Source organism: Centruroides vittatus, unplaced genomic scaffold (assembly GCF_030686945.1).
Source record: "Centruroides vittatus isolate TY-2023 unplaced genomic scaffold, ASM3068694v2 scaffold_3046, whole genome shotgun sequence".
NCBI classification, from domain to species: domain Eukaryota; kingdom Metazoa; phylum Arthropoda; class Arachnida; order Scorpiones; family Buthidae; genus Centruroides; species Centruroides vittatus.
The window spans coordinates 1,305,815-1,323,113 of record NW_027122699.1 but is presented as its reverse complement, the minus strand read 5'-3'; the positions used below and the strand labels follow the sequence as shown (position 1 = coordinate 1,323,113).

Sequence of the window (17,299 nt, the reverse complement as noted above, 5' to 3'; positions counted from 1 at the left end):
TACGCTGGCTCTCCATTTAGCCTGATTTTGAGGCTGTTCGGTTGCCTTTGTCACTGCTAAAATTGCTTTCCGGTTAGAATCGCCTTCGAGTACTCTGGCAACAGAGTACCGGGACGTATATTTACGCGTGGCGATTCTATCGCAGCCATTCGGCATTCAGCATCCATAATCCCAAGTAAACATGACATCATAGTTTTACCCATCGCCCTTACCATTACATACAGCACGGTGTGAAAATTTCGAAAAAAGTGCAAAATAATAGCTAATATGAGAAACGAAAAAATTGAATAATATAAAACTTAAAATTAAGTTGAAAGTTTGGCCGCCATTTTAAAAAAAATCTCATAATTTATTGCAAATCGCCTTCCATTTCGCGCGAAATGTGCAGGCACATAGAGCAGAGATTGCGTCGCTCTATAAATTATCGAGCAATCGCGCTAAGTAGAGAGCCAGCATTAGGAATTTTTCGTTTGTGGTCCGTCTCAAACCTATTGGGTCCCGTCCATCACTTCCGGGTACCCGACAGCCGGATGGTCGAGTGGTTAAGGTGGCAGCCTACTGCTCTGGATGACGCGAGATCGAATCCGGACGGGTCCGAATAGAAATTTTTTCGAATGATCCGTTCGGATATGTCGGGCTCCGTCCCTCACCACCCGGTTGTCCCATAGTGGACTTGCTAAAAGAGGTCCTTTTGGTGCCCACAGGGCGGAAAGAGTTAAAAAAAGAATGACCAGGTAGCTGTTCGTCTCTGTTCTGGGCTTAGCCAAATCCTTGATTGATATGATTAAAAAGACAGCGAAATGCGTCGGAGCGCTTCACGGAACTCCGATGTATTTGCATTTTGCTGTAAGAGTTCATGTGCCGCATCCGGCGCACCAGTTGCTCTAAACACGAAACCAGCTGTACTCGTTCTTCTATCGTTAACTTGTCACCCGCCATTCAATCCGGAAAAAAATTAAATGTAGTTAAAAGTTAAACTCCTACGATGCACGACTTGTGGATTACCCTGTACAATAAACTCTTTATTCGACTAGTATGTACTGAACCTACTTTATATTGAGAATATAGAAAATACTTAATTTTGTTTGGTACGTTTACATTATATTACGCAGTTAAACAAGTGCGCGGACACGACCCCAATGACACTGAATTATGGTTAGTCGATGATTAACTATTATGACGTACCAGAATATTGTAGACATTGGCTCAGCTTAACTCGCGACGGAATCGACAGCATGGCGAGGGGTTGAGCTTATGAGTAATCAGAGTTTGATTTACGATCATTGTTACAGATTAAATTATTAAATTATGAATAATTGATTACTTGATAACAATTTTACTTATTTATTACTAAAACAAATATAACAATAAATCACACCTAACGCAAATAATTTATATAAGGCTAGAGGCAACGGATAAAGATGATAAAATAAAGGAAATAAACTTACATGATTAAGTCGTGTTACAGGGTAAAAAAAATCGAGAACTTAGATCTAGGATGGAAGTTTTAGAACTTGTTGTTAACAAAGATGCTAAAGAGAAAGGGGAGAAACTGGAAAAGCGATAGCAGGAGGCGTATCCAGATATCATCGTTAGAGAGCATGGAGAGTAGGTTTCTTCGTACAAGGTTTTCTGTAGATAGATCTAAAGGACTTAGTTTAAGGGGAGGCATATGCCCTCTGTTCTTCCTTGAACATTCCTCTGAAAGCTAGAACAACTAAACTCAACCCCACTTAGACAGGATAAGAGAGGGCGATTTACTTATTCAAACATTATGTAATGTATAAAACAATGCTTCTTCCTGTTTCGTGTCTTTAGATTGCATTTCTCGTCCATTCAAAAAGATAAGAAAAATAAAAACTTTTAATAATTTCCTCATTTAACTATCTTTTATAATTTTTTAAAATAATGTATCAGCTGCAGTAAGTGATGTTCAAATTACCACGTATCTTAAGTTAAAATAGAATCTATATTGAAAATTATAATTGCATAAATAAAAAGTATATAATTATTATTTGCGTAATATGTTATTAAAAGTTGTTGAATTTCGCGAGTGTGAAAAGAATTTATTTTTAAAATTAGAATATTTCATAAATACCTTATGATACAGATATATATATCGACCTCTTCAATAATAGAAACCCTTAAGTTCAGTTAGTATTCTATTAATAGAGAATAAAACAGTATCGAGATATAAATAAACTTATGCTAATTAACATTATTTTAAAATTATGTACTTTCAGCAGTTCACCTACTTTATATTACCAATTCTTACTGAAAAACAACTATACATATAGAAAGAGACAACCAATCACGACAAAGTATTTAAAATTTTGAATTTGAAATTAACGACCTTTTCTAACAGAATACTCGGTAATGCTATTTTTCTTCAAAAGATGGCAGCACAGATATAATTTACTCGAGCATATTTTTATGGGTTAAAATATGTTATTGTACCGGTAGATACTACATGCCAGCCGTTATTATAAAATTCATTTATTTTTTAAATAAATTTTTAAAACCTGTTAGTAATAAAATTTTATATGTTAATAATTCAATTTGTTTAAAGATTCATGCCTATTTGCTGCCATAAAAACCCCGGTATAACAATTCCGTGAAGTGCAATAGTCGTACACGAAATACAGGTTCTGTCCGGACGATTTTTACTTTTAGTGACAAGATCATTTTTTACCTTTTTTTAAATACTTAACCAGTTTGTTGAGATTATCAATTTATCATAATTTGATATTTTACGATTGGAATATTTGATAAGAATTTTATTGCTTCCTCTCTAAATGGTTTTCGTATCGAAAGACGTTTCTGAGTAACTAGATACAGGTCTTGTGCCCAGTTAATAAGACCAGTATCGAGATGTGCATATTTTAAAGAACAGGCAATCTTATAAGAAATTAGGTATAGCCTTGAATGTAGATAGGCTACATATTTATTGTGGGAGGTTTATAAGTAATTACGTGCCAGCTCGAATTCGGTAGGCCTCCCGTTCTTCAAAAAAACCCATAAGTAATTAAGCACAACTTTGAACATGTGTACATTTTTGCATTTGTTGAAGAATAGAAAGTAGAAGGCTCACGATTAATTAAGTACAAGGCCCGAATCTAAATACATATAGCCTACCTTTTGAAGAATAGGAGGCTTTTATGTAATTTGGTACAAGGTTCGATCTAAACACTAAACACAAAGGAGCCTTAATTAAGTACGAGCCTTGAACTTAAAACTAAATTTTTTGAAGAACACAGAGCTTTAAGTATAAGTACGAACCCGAAATTGAAATATGAATTTTTTGAAAATAGAAGGCTCGAGGCAAGTAATTACGTACAACTTTTGAAGCCAGATGCTCTTTTTTTTTTAAGAACAGAAAGTTTATAAATAATCAGTGCAGCCTTGAATCTAGATATCTTAATTTTAATAGGAGATTTATAGATAAATAAATACAAGCCTTGAATTTACGTATGCATTTTTTGAAAAATAGAAAACGTATATAATTAGTCACATAACTTGAATGTAGGTGAAAGAATAGGAGGCTTACAAGTAACTGTTTAAGAACCTTACATCAAGATAGGCCTACGTATTTTTTATAGATTCGAGACTCGGCACAGCAAATATATTTTAAAACGAATAGTTTATTAACTAGATCCAAAACACGATTCCCTTATTAAGTCGTATAGACAGAGTCATTACACGTATAGAATAGTTTAAACAAAGGATAAAAACTAGTAAAACACCATGGAAAAGTTCCAACAAAGTCGAAGTAATTATATAGAGAAATATGACACAAAAGATGCAGGGGGTAAAGTAGGGTCAAAGGCTATACTAACACCTTATTTAATATCCACTTCAACTATTATTAGGGGTGACAAATATATGTTTGAATATTCTTTTGTTTTCTTATCTTAACGACGGTAATATTTCCTCGTTCGAGTAACGAAGATAACGCATATTTACAAAAACAAAAGCATAATTTTAATGGCACTTATAGATAATTTATGCAATTCAAAAACATCGAAAAAACTTTTTGAATATTAAAATTAATATCGCCATCTTTATCTTTCGAGTGTTACAGTTCCTGTTCCGATATCGGATGACGCACATCATTCAAATTATTCGAGATCCTTGTAACGAACACGTCGAGCACTTTAAGTGTTCATTTAATATTCTAAGCTACATATTTTTAAAAAAATGTGTGTAATTTCGATAAGGAGTAGGAAGTAACTAATTATTTTCTATTATTATTTGCTATTAACCAAGCCACACATTTTAAAAAAATACGACTGACAGAACTAACCGGTGGCTGGGTACTCGTCATCTTGCCCCTTTAAATACGCGTTAAGTGTTAAACAAACCGAAAAATCTCTTGGAGAAGTGACCTTAATTTAATCTTATTTAATAAACACGTGGGTTAAGAAGAAAATATTTTAAGAGCTTCGTACACGAGTCGATGACGTTAAATGAAATATTTCAAAACAGATAAACAAATTTCAGACCCCCTTCGACCCCCACTTAAATGTAAATCTTGATACGTAAATATTATCTAAAATAATATTTTAAACAGTTTAATTTGTAGACCTCGACCTTTTTTTAACGTTTCATTATTTAATTGGATAAAAGAAGAAGTAACTGTTTCAATGGCGTCATTGTTAAATTCGATGATTTCACGTGTGACGTTTTAACTGTCGAAAGACATGGCCGTCGTGGATCGTTTAGCGTTGTTTTTCTTACGTCTGATATGGAAAATATTTGGACCGACTTGATTATTTTCGGATGAATTTAACACGTTTTCAGGTAAGTGGCGTGTTAAGGTAACACAATGCAAAGTAAGGAACTCGATTACTTTCTCTCCGGAAAAAACGTGTTACTTTCCAACACGTTTTTTCAGGGGTTGAGTTTTATAATTACGATGCGATACCGAAAACAGGTTTTTAGTTTGTAATATATTTAAAAAGTTTAAAAAGGGCGAAAAAATTTAAGTGCCACGAAAAGTAATCGTTCAAACACGTACCTGCATTTTCTAGACATTGATAAACAGGTAACGAATACTTGTCCAAAGTCCATAAATTATAACGTCCATCATACATTTCTATATATTTTGATTCGTATAATTTTCGATGACCCGATTCTTACGAGACCTACTTTCTAAATTTATGAATTAAACATTAATCTTATTTTACTTTTTACGTTTAAAAAACGCAGCCTAATGGCGTATAACTGCATTTGAGATGTTTAATTGAGTTTTAACCGTTCGTATTATTCGCGACGGCAAAATTTTCGCCTAATTGCTTATTTTCGAAGCCGGGATAATTGATAAGTGTGCCGTTTCCTCTATTGAACTTTGACCCTTTGTGTCGGTATCGGAAGGACGGAACTTTTAATACAGAAGGTAGGAAGGCAAAACAGCGAAACAGGTTTATAAAATCACCCTTGGCAACATCAATGAGTCGAGTTTTGGTTCATTCCTCTCGCGGACATGTAGACTAATAGGATGCCATGTGTCGAGATGTTACCACCACCAATGTCGGTGAGTTCTTTTGATGTTTGTCAAAAAATTCAAACAATTTAACTTAATTTTAAAGTCGAAAATGACGAAAAACAAAAGGTGTATTGTTCAAATTTCGAGTGGTACTCTCGTTCCATTCATTAGAATTCCAACACTAGATGCGAACGCTGTAACGTTAGAAGTGTTGCTATTTTTAATAACTGCCAAAAATATTATTAATACTGCATATGCATTATTTTTCTTCGAGAATTTTTTTCACTTTTAAATAATTAAATTTATAGATTATCGTCTTTTTAATTTAGAAATTTCTGCTTTATCGTTGATGTCATAGTTTGATATAGAATGATAAAAATACTTGAAAATTAATCGACAGTTTATTTATCTGTTGTTTAATTTCGCTCATTTCCAGCATCGAAATTCGATTTTTTCTTAAAAATTTAAAAGAAATGACACTAAAAAAGCGGGTTATCGACATAATTTCTTTTGTTTCTTCGTAAGTAGTTTCTTGTTTTCTCTCGCTTTTTTTACCTCCAAAAACAACATCACTCGTGTTTTTTTCGGAATCAAAAAAACATCGCGAGTCGTTCACTTTCGAACTACTTACGAACTGCATTAAGCGTGTCTATTTTATCGAGAGTGGGCCCACAAAAACCCCGAAATATCGTTTGGGAAGTGCTATATATAGGCTGTAGCATAGATAAAAGAGAATCTGCTAAACAGCTGGTTCCTTTCTTCTATCGACATTTTGAATTTCTACTCGAAAATTCGAAAGTTTTTCTTTGTTTTTCATCGGACGGTATCCCTTTTTGTGGGCGAAAAGAATAACAATAGCCGGATGTGAGTTAAAGAACGATTGTTTTCTCGAATTTAACACTTGGTAAGTGGAAAAGTGTAGCAGAAAATACCGTTTTGAAGATATATTGATATCAAGGTCACGTTTAAACACGTTTCGTAATAAAAAAATCTTTAAAAAAAAAGAGTACGTTTAGTGTGTCTGGACGTATTGGTAAGCCGGTAGTTTCTTTTGTGACATAGAAAATAGAGAAGGAATGTAGGCTAAGCTGGGGTAGGGGAAGAGCCCCTTTTTTTCCTTCCTTTTTGTAAAAATAGTCCCTCCTTTATTGAATTGGTGACAAATTTATGTGGCTCCTATACACAGACATTATACTTTCCCCTTTCTTCTCACGATTTTTCTTAACAGTCCGAATTTTTATTCGTAATTTCATAATAATCGTTATATACTCGCTATAACGCTACCGCAGACACGGGGTACAGAATTCCCAAACCAGGAAGCAGGAACAGCTCGAGGCACGTGACAAGACGATGACGTGGGTGAGGCGAATATTTTTTGGTTTTCTTTCTGGTTATTGCGGTATAAGTAAACCGTTTAATACGCATTTTTTGCCTGTTAATTACGAACGAAACAGATACGCCAATCACGTAGCCGTACGGGACGATACACGTGCGTTACAGAACAGTTCATAAACAAAGGGATACTTGTGCCCTGACACCGCGTGTAACAGAAGCTGGATCTGTTGCATAATAATTTAACTGCTGCTGCTGCTGCACACTACTAGTTTTTTTTTTAAATTTAAATTTCCGGTTATCAAGAGCACATTTCTCTAGAGAATGATAACGTAACAGTGGCTGGTATAGTGTTGCAACAAGTCGATCGCGCGATCAAACTTTCGAAAAAAACGCGCGCAGGGTCGTTGTCGCGTAAACCTGTCGTTTATAACCGATACAAAACTCGTGCCACTCGCCCAATTATGCCTGGTTAATGGGTACAAGTCTCGTCCCGACTAGTAAAGAGCGAACGTGACTCGAATAATGAGAACTCTCAATGAATTGTGGTTAACTGTAAGTCGTCACGTACTTGTATATCATTAATTCCTACTCTCAGATGGCAGCACGGACACATATTTTAATCAAATTTTTCTTGTTTTTTGAGTCGTGTTTATTAATAAAACTGTAGTTCTGTTCGTGAGAGGAAGAGCGACTCGCGCGTTAAGAATGGGTATACTTTTCATCGTGGGGTGAAACTATTCCTGGACCGGAAGATGATTCACTTCTTAGACTTTTCAACGACCTCACCTGTCTTTTGGGAAGTGGGGAATCCATCTTTGACACTTATTATTTCTATAAAAACTGTTTGTACTAGCTTTAAACACGCTTACAATTTTTACAAATGGCGCACAAAAACTCCAATAAACTAATTGTTCGCGGGTATAATCGTGCATATCGACAGAAAAACTGTTTTATTAGCATTTACTTACAAAATTTTGTAATATTTAAATATAAACAAAACGACTTTCTATCTAAATTTGGAAAGTAAGAAGAAACAGAAGCTTTTTTCTCCAACTTCTCGACTAATAGGTCGCGACTTACCGGTTGAGAAGTAAAAGTTCGACTTGACAAATATAAAATTGTATTACGCTTAAAACAAGTCCTAAGCGTTCGATGGCGAGATATCGGTTGAGAAAATATCATCTCCCGAATAATAATAAAGCATTACAAAATTAGTAAGCACCGTCCTAATATATTAAAGAGCGTACCAATTTTAAATCGAAGCCTTCAATTTATCAATGAGTAGATCGCGATCTACAAATTGAAAAATTTAGCGCATCAGATTTTTCACGTTTCTACCGTAGATCGCGACTCACCGAGTGGAAAATCTCGTACCTTGGATAATGTGGGGTTTTTCGACAGGCGGGAAACACTGCCAATTTGATAAAGTTGGGAAAAATGGGTTTGAATTCGCGTTGAATGGGTTGGCGTGCTTTGAACTCTTTCATAAAAGTTGTTGAATGGAAGTTTGAAGCGATACGTTCGAGTAACTTTTACGTTCTCATTTACATGCAAATTCGTCACAGAAAAAAGAAACAATTGGTTAATGATCTAGAACACTATTTGTATAGAACGACACCGAGTTTCCATTATTTAACTCGTAAACTGTCAGTTAATAAGCCGCGAAGAAATAAATAAAAGTGAATTTACGGCAAACAACTGTGTAAATAATACCTGAAAACCTATAACTACTGCAGTCGAACCTCCAATGACGGCCACCTCTAAACTGCGGCCATTTTTTTGGGGGGGGAACTTTTTAAAACTACAATGTATAAAAAATAACTTCCGAACGGCGTCCATTTCTTTGTTTCGTCAGTGGCCGTTGTTCACAGGTTCGACTGTATTATATAGTTTAATAAATGTCTTAAATCGATTCGATTATCCAGCACTTTGACTGGTAATCGGTCACCGGAACACACGATTAATTTATAATTTTGATACTATGCGCCGTTTCTATATATTAAATCAAAGTTTGAAGCCGGATAATCGAGTTTTAAACTGTTTAAAGATTCTATTAAAAGCAAAAGGAAAAGATAAGTAAATCAGAGCGAATATCTCAGTTATCCGGCTCTAGTATATCAAAGCGGAGCGTAACCAGTACAAAATTTTTTCCCGTTTTTTTGAAAACCTCCATTATCCGGCTCTGTTTTAAAGCTTTAATCACTATACAAATGTTAATTCCGAGATTAGTTAAGCTTCTCTTTACTATATCCAAACTAAAAGCCGGATAATCGAGATTGGCTAATTTATTCGTCTTTTTTTAATGAAGAGCCAATAGATAGATTATCATTAATTAAAAATAAGACTAAACATATATAAATATCGGCGTCAAACATTCGTAATGTTTACGTCATTTGCGAGATCTTTATTAATGTTCAAGGATAATCGCCGCTCCTGGCGTAAGAGCCGCAACCCCCTCGGCGACAATAGACTGCACGTGCGTATTGGATTGTGCGCAGTAGACGGATTGTCGAACATAGTTCATCTTGCCCACTCGAAGGGATAGTTGGCATCCGATAACGACAGGATTTAACTTTTGAGCGATGTTTGCGACCATCGCGTGCGTTAACGTTAAAATTAACGTTAACCACGCTCTCTCGTTCGTCAACTGATTACTATTGTTCAGATCTTCAAATAATTCTTAGTTAATTTATTGATAAAACACGCCGAAAAGTAAGGAGGAGGGAAAAAATGGGACATCCCACTCAGTGGCAAGAGCACCAAGAGGATCTCAATTCGGACTCTCTAAAATGGGAGGAGTTTTTCGGTGAGTTCCTTTAAATTAATATGGAATTTAACCCGCGGGTAAATACGCCATGTTGTTTTTCTTAAAAGTAATAATAATAAATTCCATCTCTGTTTATGTAAGGGGGAAAAAAGTATTTATTTATTTTTTATCTCGGCACGAGCGTAAACAAATATCGTCTATCACGTGCGTTATCCGACCCCCTTTCGTGTATGACGTTGTTGTTCTCGTTTTTAATCGGAAAATTTTTATTTGACGAATTTCTAATCTGATGTCGATGATTACGGTTAAGTTCGCGCCTGTTTCTTCCCCTCTTAAAGACTTATTGGAACCAACCGGGGATCGTTATGACACGGGAGAGTGAAAGATCGTTTCCGAAAATTGTCTGTTCCTTTCTCTGATTCGATCAATTGTGTTGACCCCTACGGGGTCAGGAAAGACGAAATCATCTACTAGACTTCATTCTTTTGCAAAGAGAAAGTCCTTTAAGTTATGGCCGATCGATAGCGACAAAAAAAATTTGCTGACGGTTTTCGGATATCGACCAATAAGCGAAGTTTTTAATTCAAATATTGCTAATTAATTGAATCTTAAATTATAAGCTTTCCTTGATTATTATTTATTAATTAATAAAAAATTATCAATAAATTTTAATCAGCAATAAATAACAATTCGATGCAGGTGTCGCTTTTAAATAATGTATTTAAGTTAAAAACTGACCAATCTCGCGACTCGTTACGGAAAATATTCGTAGTTTTTTTTATTGTTTTAACCAAACGCGATCGATATATCGATTATACATTTTTTGTAATCTTTATAATTTAATAAAAATAATTTTAACATTTTAACAAGTATCGATTGATCGATTAATACTTTAATTTTTTATTATAATAAATAACCAATCGGAGCACTTAATTTAAATTTGAAATTAATTGAATTTTATTGGCCGATGGTGATTGCTTCTTTTTTTAAGTTATGATTTTAAAATTTACGCAGCCAAAGAAATAAGTAAGATTAGAAAAATACTTCAAAATGTATTTTATAATGAATAAAATAATGATTTCATCAATAATACACATTCCTTCACGGCTTTCGCTCGCGCTGTGTTTTCTTTTATACATCATTTTGTTTCCCCCTCTCGTTCGGTACAATGACCGCGACTATCGAAATGGACTGCTCTCTCTCTTGTTAAGCCAATAGGCGTAGTGACGTCACTCCCCCGAGAGTGGAGAAGATTCCCGTCCGACGTTCGGTTAAATTAACAAAATGTTTTAACAAGTTTAACTTGACGAAATGATATCACGGGGCATGCCCACTCGCATCCTTCTTTTCTGCCGCTGCTGCTGCTCCTCTTCCACCCCTTCCGAATTTGCCATTTGCATCGAAGCGATAATTAACGACGGCGCGATCGTAACGCGATCTCTGCTTTTGCTGTAGTTAAAACTATATTTTTTGGGCTTCGGGACGAAGGGGGGATCTCGTTTTGCGTCATTCGGGTCACGTGACTTAATCCGATTTCCGGCCCGATAGAAATCTGTAAAGGTTATCCTGGCCGTCGAGAGCGATTTCGTAATATTTTCCCAGCGTTTGGACGCTTAATTCATTGCTTCTATTTATAGATTCTGATGAATGATCGCGCGTTTTTCGCTCGATAATTATTCGTTTAGCACCCCCGCTGCGTCGGGAGTGTCGTAAAAGGTTTGTCTCTTCTGTCCTAGAAAAACTCCTAATGGCCGAGTTCGGTGTTCTGGATCGCATTTAACTTGCCCAACCTCTTAACTGTTTTCTGTTGATGTTTATTATCGAAAGCGATCGCGGTCTATCTGTTGGGAAGCCGCGTAAGAGGGTCAATCGCATTGCTTCTCACCACTCGGTTGATTAATGTTGAATTGCACGATCGTTAACAGCTTTGAACTACAGTATAATTAATTCCAAATTGTTGTTAATTACATACGAGCAAACAATTGGGATAGGGATTTTTTTGGCATAGTTTGGATCACGCAAAGATTCTCAAATGAATCACACACCGAACAGTTTTTATGTCGAAGATAATATTGTCTAAAGTTTTTTATGTTAGTCTCATAATTACTGGTTAGAAATGTAAAATCGATTTACAAAACCGTTCATTCGCCATCTTAATGCCTTCTGGTCTTGTAATTAACTTGGGAAAGTAAGCGTGCTTTTAAGAAATCAAGTTAAAGAATGCTTCATTTAAATCTGGAAATTCCATTCGATCTTGCGCGCCCATTAACCAACCTCCTAACAGTTTCCTATTAATGTTTACTAATCGAGTAGTCCGCGGCTCACCGGTTGAGAAACGTTGTAAGGGAGGTTAATCGAATCGCTTCAAAACATTAAGTTACGTACTAAGTTTACGAACACGAAATTGGTACAATCAAAAGCGGGAATGCATCAGAAACTGGTTGATGCAATCTGTTTAAAACAGTAAGCCAAAGTTGAAAGATTATTTGGAAATTTTTTTCTTTTAACGAGCATTTCTATTCTGGTTATATTCTCTGGGTAGTTTGTCACCGGGGAGTAAAAACGGCCGAAGAATACCATTTACTTCTGGGTATCGATCGGGTGAACATTGAATACCTTTGCGATACTGCACACAGAAGTATCCACGACGTTCTGGAGATGCTTCGGGGGGGGGAATATTTGTTTTTCATTCAGGACTGCGAAATTATTTGAGTAATATATTTTTATAGTACCTTCTGCAAATAAAAAAAAATATAAGATGGATGGTCCATATATTTTAAGTTATAAATAGAAAGTAACTTCTTGCCTGAAATCTTTAAAAGTCTCTCATTCGATCTCACTCCTTTTGTATGTGAATTATCGAGAAATTTAAAGTGTATTCTCTGTTTTCCGTCATAACGTGTGTTAAATGCATTTTAAATACTTTAATAATTTAATAAATTCATCATTATTTTATCTTTCGGAACGGTTCTAAAAACTCTTTGCAATTAGTCATAAGTGCGCTTCAAACCTGGATCCGTTGAGATTCCAACCTCTTTAATTTGTTCGCGTTATGTTTACTAATAAAGTAGGTCGAGAGCTACTGGTTGGGAAAACATTCGAGCGAATTAATAGCATTACTCCGCTCGTTTTTGAAGGAAAATTACTATATGAAATGTACAAAACAGTAAGAAACAAAAACAATTCTGCAAGATATACGAAAGAATGTACTTGGTAATCTGTGAATGATACTTCATTAACTGTGTTTAAAAGTTAATTTTTTTAATATTATCGAAGTGTCGAGTGCAAAGCTTTTTAATTGCGTTTAACAATAGCCTACTTACGGTTACGGGCAATGTCGATTGTAATTATGTAATTTATAAATGATGCCGTTAACGGGATCGATAGTGTTTTAATGACAGAGCTTTATTGTTGAACGCCTAGTTAAGTTATCCGCATCGAAACTACTACTACTATTGCTGCTGCTACAATAACAACTACTACTACTACCACGGTACATGCGCTTAGTCGCTGAGAACAGCACTATTTATAGACAATAACGGTCGTGAGACTGTGTATAAAATGCACGAGATGTCGATGAATATTTATTTAATGCTTTGTGATTTTCATGAAGGGTTGAATGTTCAGCTTTGAAGAAATTTATAAAACAAGTATTTTAGTTTTTAAAAATTATTTTTATTTACAGGCAGGTGTAAAGCTAGTTTACTTAAAAATCGTGTTCTCAGTAACCTAGTTGCAACGCTTACCACGCCTCTTGCAAGCATCTTTACGTGTTACACCTGTTGCAAAGATATTCAAACAATGCTTACATTTACATTTTTGAATACGGTTAGCAAACTGAACGATTTAAAATCATAAATAATTGCCTCCGGCTTCCTGGTCCGTAGAGTGCCGATTATGTGTTTAAAACTCCAGTTTAAAATTTGAAATTTTTAATTAACCAATAAACGAATTTTAATGTGCAGTATATTTAATCATTCGTTCGTTTATTGGTTAGTTTCAAATTTAAAATTAACCAATAAATGAGAGACAAATTCAAATTTCGACCATCCCTTCGTCTATCGGTTAGTTTCAAATCTTAATCTTGAAATCGACCAATGGACAACGAATACTTTCAAATTTGCATCTTAAACAGTTCGTTTATTGGCTAATTTCATTTTTTAACGTGCCACGATTGGTTGCTGGAATTTTAAATTTGGAAATCGTTTTCCGCTCGATTTAATTGTCTTAAGTATGTGCGTGGGTTACATTCCCAAGCTTATTTGTACGAAGTTATGTTTGTTTTTGTTATACCCGGGCGACCCACCTTATTAATACTCGGAAGAAGAGTGTTTGACGTCAAGGCATTCTGATGACATCGTAAAAAGTGACAAATCTGTTTAGCCGCGACGATCGAACTCTGTACTCTTCTAATAAATTCCCGATGACGCAATATATGAGGGCATATCGCGTTTCCTTTCCTGAAATTTTGCGCGTTTGAAAAATCAATCGAAGAATTTTCTAAAATCGAAATGACGATAATTTTTGTACACGTTTCGTTGTGTGACGACAACACACCTGTACTCTGTCTAGGTGGAGTTTCAACCGGTTGACAGAAAATGCCCAGTTGTTCTGCTTGTTTGCGTGTTTTCTCGTGTTGTGATGATGATTTTGCAGCTTTTGCGGAAAATCGACATCAGGTAGGAAAGCTTTTGTTCTAATTTATTGTAAAATTCGAGTTTGCAACTTTTTGAAACTAAAAGACTCGGTTTCGTTAGTCGAAAATTGCCTTTTTATTCTTTTGTGGTAACAAGTTTAAATTTATGCTTGATCTACAGGTTTGAAAAGCAGTTACTTGAGTTGGAATGAGGATCTACATCATGCAAATTACAGAAAAAATTTGAATTTTAATTATTTTGGATAATGTTGCAGGATAGAAAACTTAAAAATCTCGATATAAATTTAGTTTCTGCGCTAATTTCGTAAGGAAATGTGCAAATTTAGGTGAACGAGAACCTACACAAATTTGAATTAGGTCTTCAGTTGCAAAAGTATTACCGAAAAAACTTGTACTTTTGCGACAAAATTATGTATAAACTTTGCTTCCTGTATCAAAAATCCTAATGCCTTTTGAAGAATAAGGTTGGTCATACGAGATTTAACTTAAAGAAACCATATATCTAAGATATATGGAAGACAAGAAGGATCGTGCAAAAACAGGGTCTTTGGATCCTCTTACCAAATTTGTAATTCCGAAACTCGCTTTACGATTTCCGTTTAGAAGGTATTAATTTCATGTTAATTGGTCTAACAGACTGCGTGTCTGCCGTAGTCCAGACCGAAGGACGTAGGCTATACAGCAGTTGACCATACAGGATTCCATATTAGAAAGTGTCGTGAAGTCGACAGATAGCCTTGAAATGTTTTCCTGGTGCGAAGTTTAGAAGAGGAAAACGAAATTTGCGCGGATCAAAGCAATAAAAATTTTACTCCAACTTGTAGAAGTCGGAGAACCTCCCTTAATACTCTGGAAGAGATTATCGTGCGATTCTACCCAAAGGGAAGCGCATTTTGCAATTTTTTCTTTCGTTAACTTGTCTCGGGGCTATGGAAAACGTGCTGTTGCTTTGCACAAAAAAATATTTTCCCGGGTAGCAGAAAGGGATTTAATTATGGTCTTCAGTTAGAGACAGTGTCACACCTGCCCGATAAGTGAGGAAGAAGAAAAGGTATGCACGAGACAGCCACGTGTCCGTACGAATTTAAAGGCAGGTGATGCACTTGCCCTGTTTGGCCCTTTTTTCCCTTCTTTTCACGTGTCAGCTGCCATTCGTCTTTTATCTACCGGAGTGGGGCAGATGGTGACCGTCAGCTGTATGATAATTGGGTAGTGCCTTACAGAAACTCACCTCTGGCTATCCACATTAGTTGGAAGCACGAGACAGAGGTAAGACGCTCTCTCCTTGTTTCTATCAATCTTCTATTCTGTATCTAAAAAAGTTGTTTCGTTAGAATACGAAGTTTACTTTCCTCAAAGTGTCTATTCGTTTTCCTTATTTGAGAATGAACTTTAAAGGGTATGTCATTGGATGTAGGTTGTAAAGACGTTTTTCCTAAGGCAGTGTATGTAAGTAGGCAGTTATAAAATTCTGTCACGTGACTACATAAACGTTTATTGTTGTTAATGATGTATTTGTTTGCTCATTTCTAAGATTGTATTTCGGATCTAAAAATATTATAATTGAAAGTCCGCATTCATTAACGGGGCAAGTTACCATTAATCGGCGTATTTTAAGGATCTTTCCTACGAAATACTTGTTTATAAACTTTAATATCTTGAAATTTAAGTTCTGGCTTTACGTAAATTATCTCGCGACTCTGATTTATTGACTTAAGTATCTGTTTTCAGCTAGAAAAGTCGAGAAATAACTTTTTTGGATTTTCAATGAATAAATAACACAGGAAAGATTTGTCTTCGTTATTTTCTGCGAGGATTATCACCTTTTTGAAGCTCGATTTTTTGGACGTAACGAATAGTTTTTCAACGAAAATTTCCGCGTATAAAGTTAATGAGTCGTGGCACAGATGATAGGTTTTACGCTTTAAAAACAAGAAATGTTTAAGCTGAATTATTTTTCAACTTTATGGAGCCGTTTTAAATATCAAACGAGTAGATATGTCACTCTTCGTAATCATCTAAACTTCGATGAGTAACGTATTTTTTTCATTACGAGATTTGGTCCGATGGTGTGTTGTTCGTTCTCCTCTCTTTCCTTTCAACCTTGGAGACAACACCTGTCCGCCACATCAGATGACCTTCAGATTTTCGGAGACACCTGGCTTGAGGCTAAACCTGACTCACTCGTTGATTGCCATGCCTGGTTTTTGTAAAAACAAACCGAACAAGGTCGCTAACCCGAGACTCGACTTCCTAATGTTGGTTACTCTAGTTTTTTTCTCCCCTTTTTTGGAGCCGAGTTTTATTATATCTACGGGGGAAAATTTCTTGATAATTTAAAGATTTTTGGAAAGGGATATTGAACTAAAATGTATAACGTTCGGACACCCGTAGTGAGTAATTTCAAAACTAATGCGGGGGACTAACCGACATCGTAAACTTCACTCCCCTTCTTTGGTGTTCTAAAATTAGAAACATTGGCTCTTTGCCAGAACACACATTTTCTTTTTTCGGTTTACCGATTCCTTTTTATTTGGATTTAATTAAAAAATTTCTACAAGAATCCGTGTTGTATTTTTCAGGTACGTCGGTGGACATAGCGTCCGTACTTCTAGACATGTATGACAGTTTACTTGCCAAAAATAAGGCGGAGAAAGTCGAACATCCACCCAGAATCGTAACCATGCGAGATAAAAGTGGAGTACGAGATACCAGGTGCTATTCGGATCCGAGAGCGGGTCACTATCACGAAAAGAAGAGGCCCTTAAGTACGAGTTCTGTGTCGTCGTCGTCATCGTCGTCTTCCTCCTCCCTACCCAGAAACGATGTCAAAAAGTCTTATCTGGCCAGTATAGAAAGTCTAGAAGACGACGAATTTAGCGAGGACGGGAGTAGGTCCCAGACTAATAACTCAACTCCAAATCAGCAGATGGGTAGAGCCAAGTGGTGCGATCCGAATTTAAGTCACATTGACAGAGTTTTACTAGAAATTGTCGAAACCGAGAGGACTTACGTGCGTGATCTCAATCAGATCATTCAGGTGGGTTTATAATTC

The 17,299-nt window shown here is 35.7% G+C and overlaps 1 protein-coding gene across 4 annotated transcripts in view; it reads left to right on the top strand.

Annotated features, from left to right (window-relative positions):
- Window positions 1-4,570: 4,570 nt before the first annotated feature.
- Window positions 4,571-17,299, top strand: part of LOC136988053 (pleckstrin homology domain-containing family G member 3-like) — a 49,322-nt gene continuing 36,593 nt past the window's right edge. The window contains exons 1-2 of one of the 4 annotated variants that reach the window (XM_067285844.1): window positions 4,571-4,800; window positions 16,827-17,284. In XM_067285844.1, coding sequence (XP_067141945.1) covers window positions 16,862-17,284 — 423 coding nt within the window. In that variant the 5' untranslated portion in view covers window positions 4,571-4,800; window positions 16,827-16,861. The other 3 variants (XM_067285843.1, XM_067285842.1, XM_067285845.1) reach the window with 3 other exon arrangements.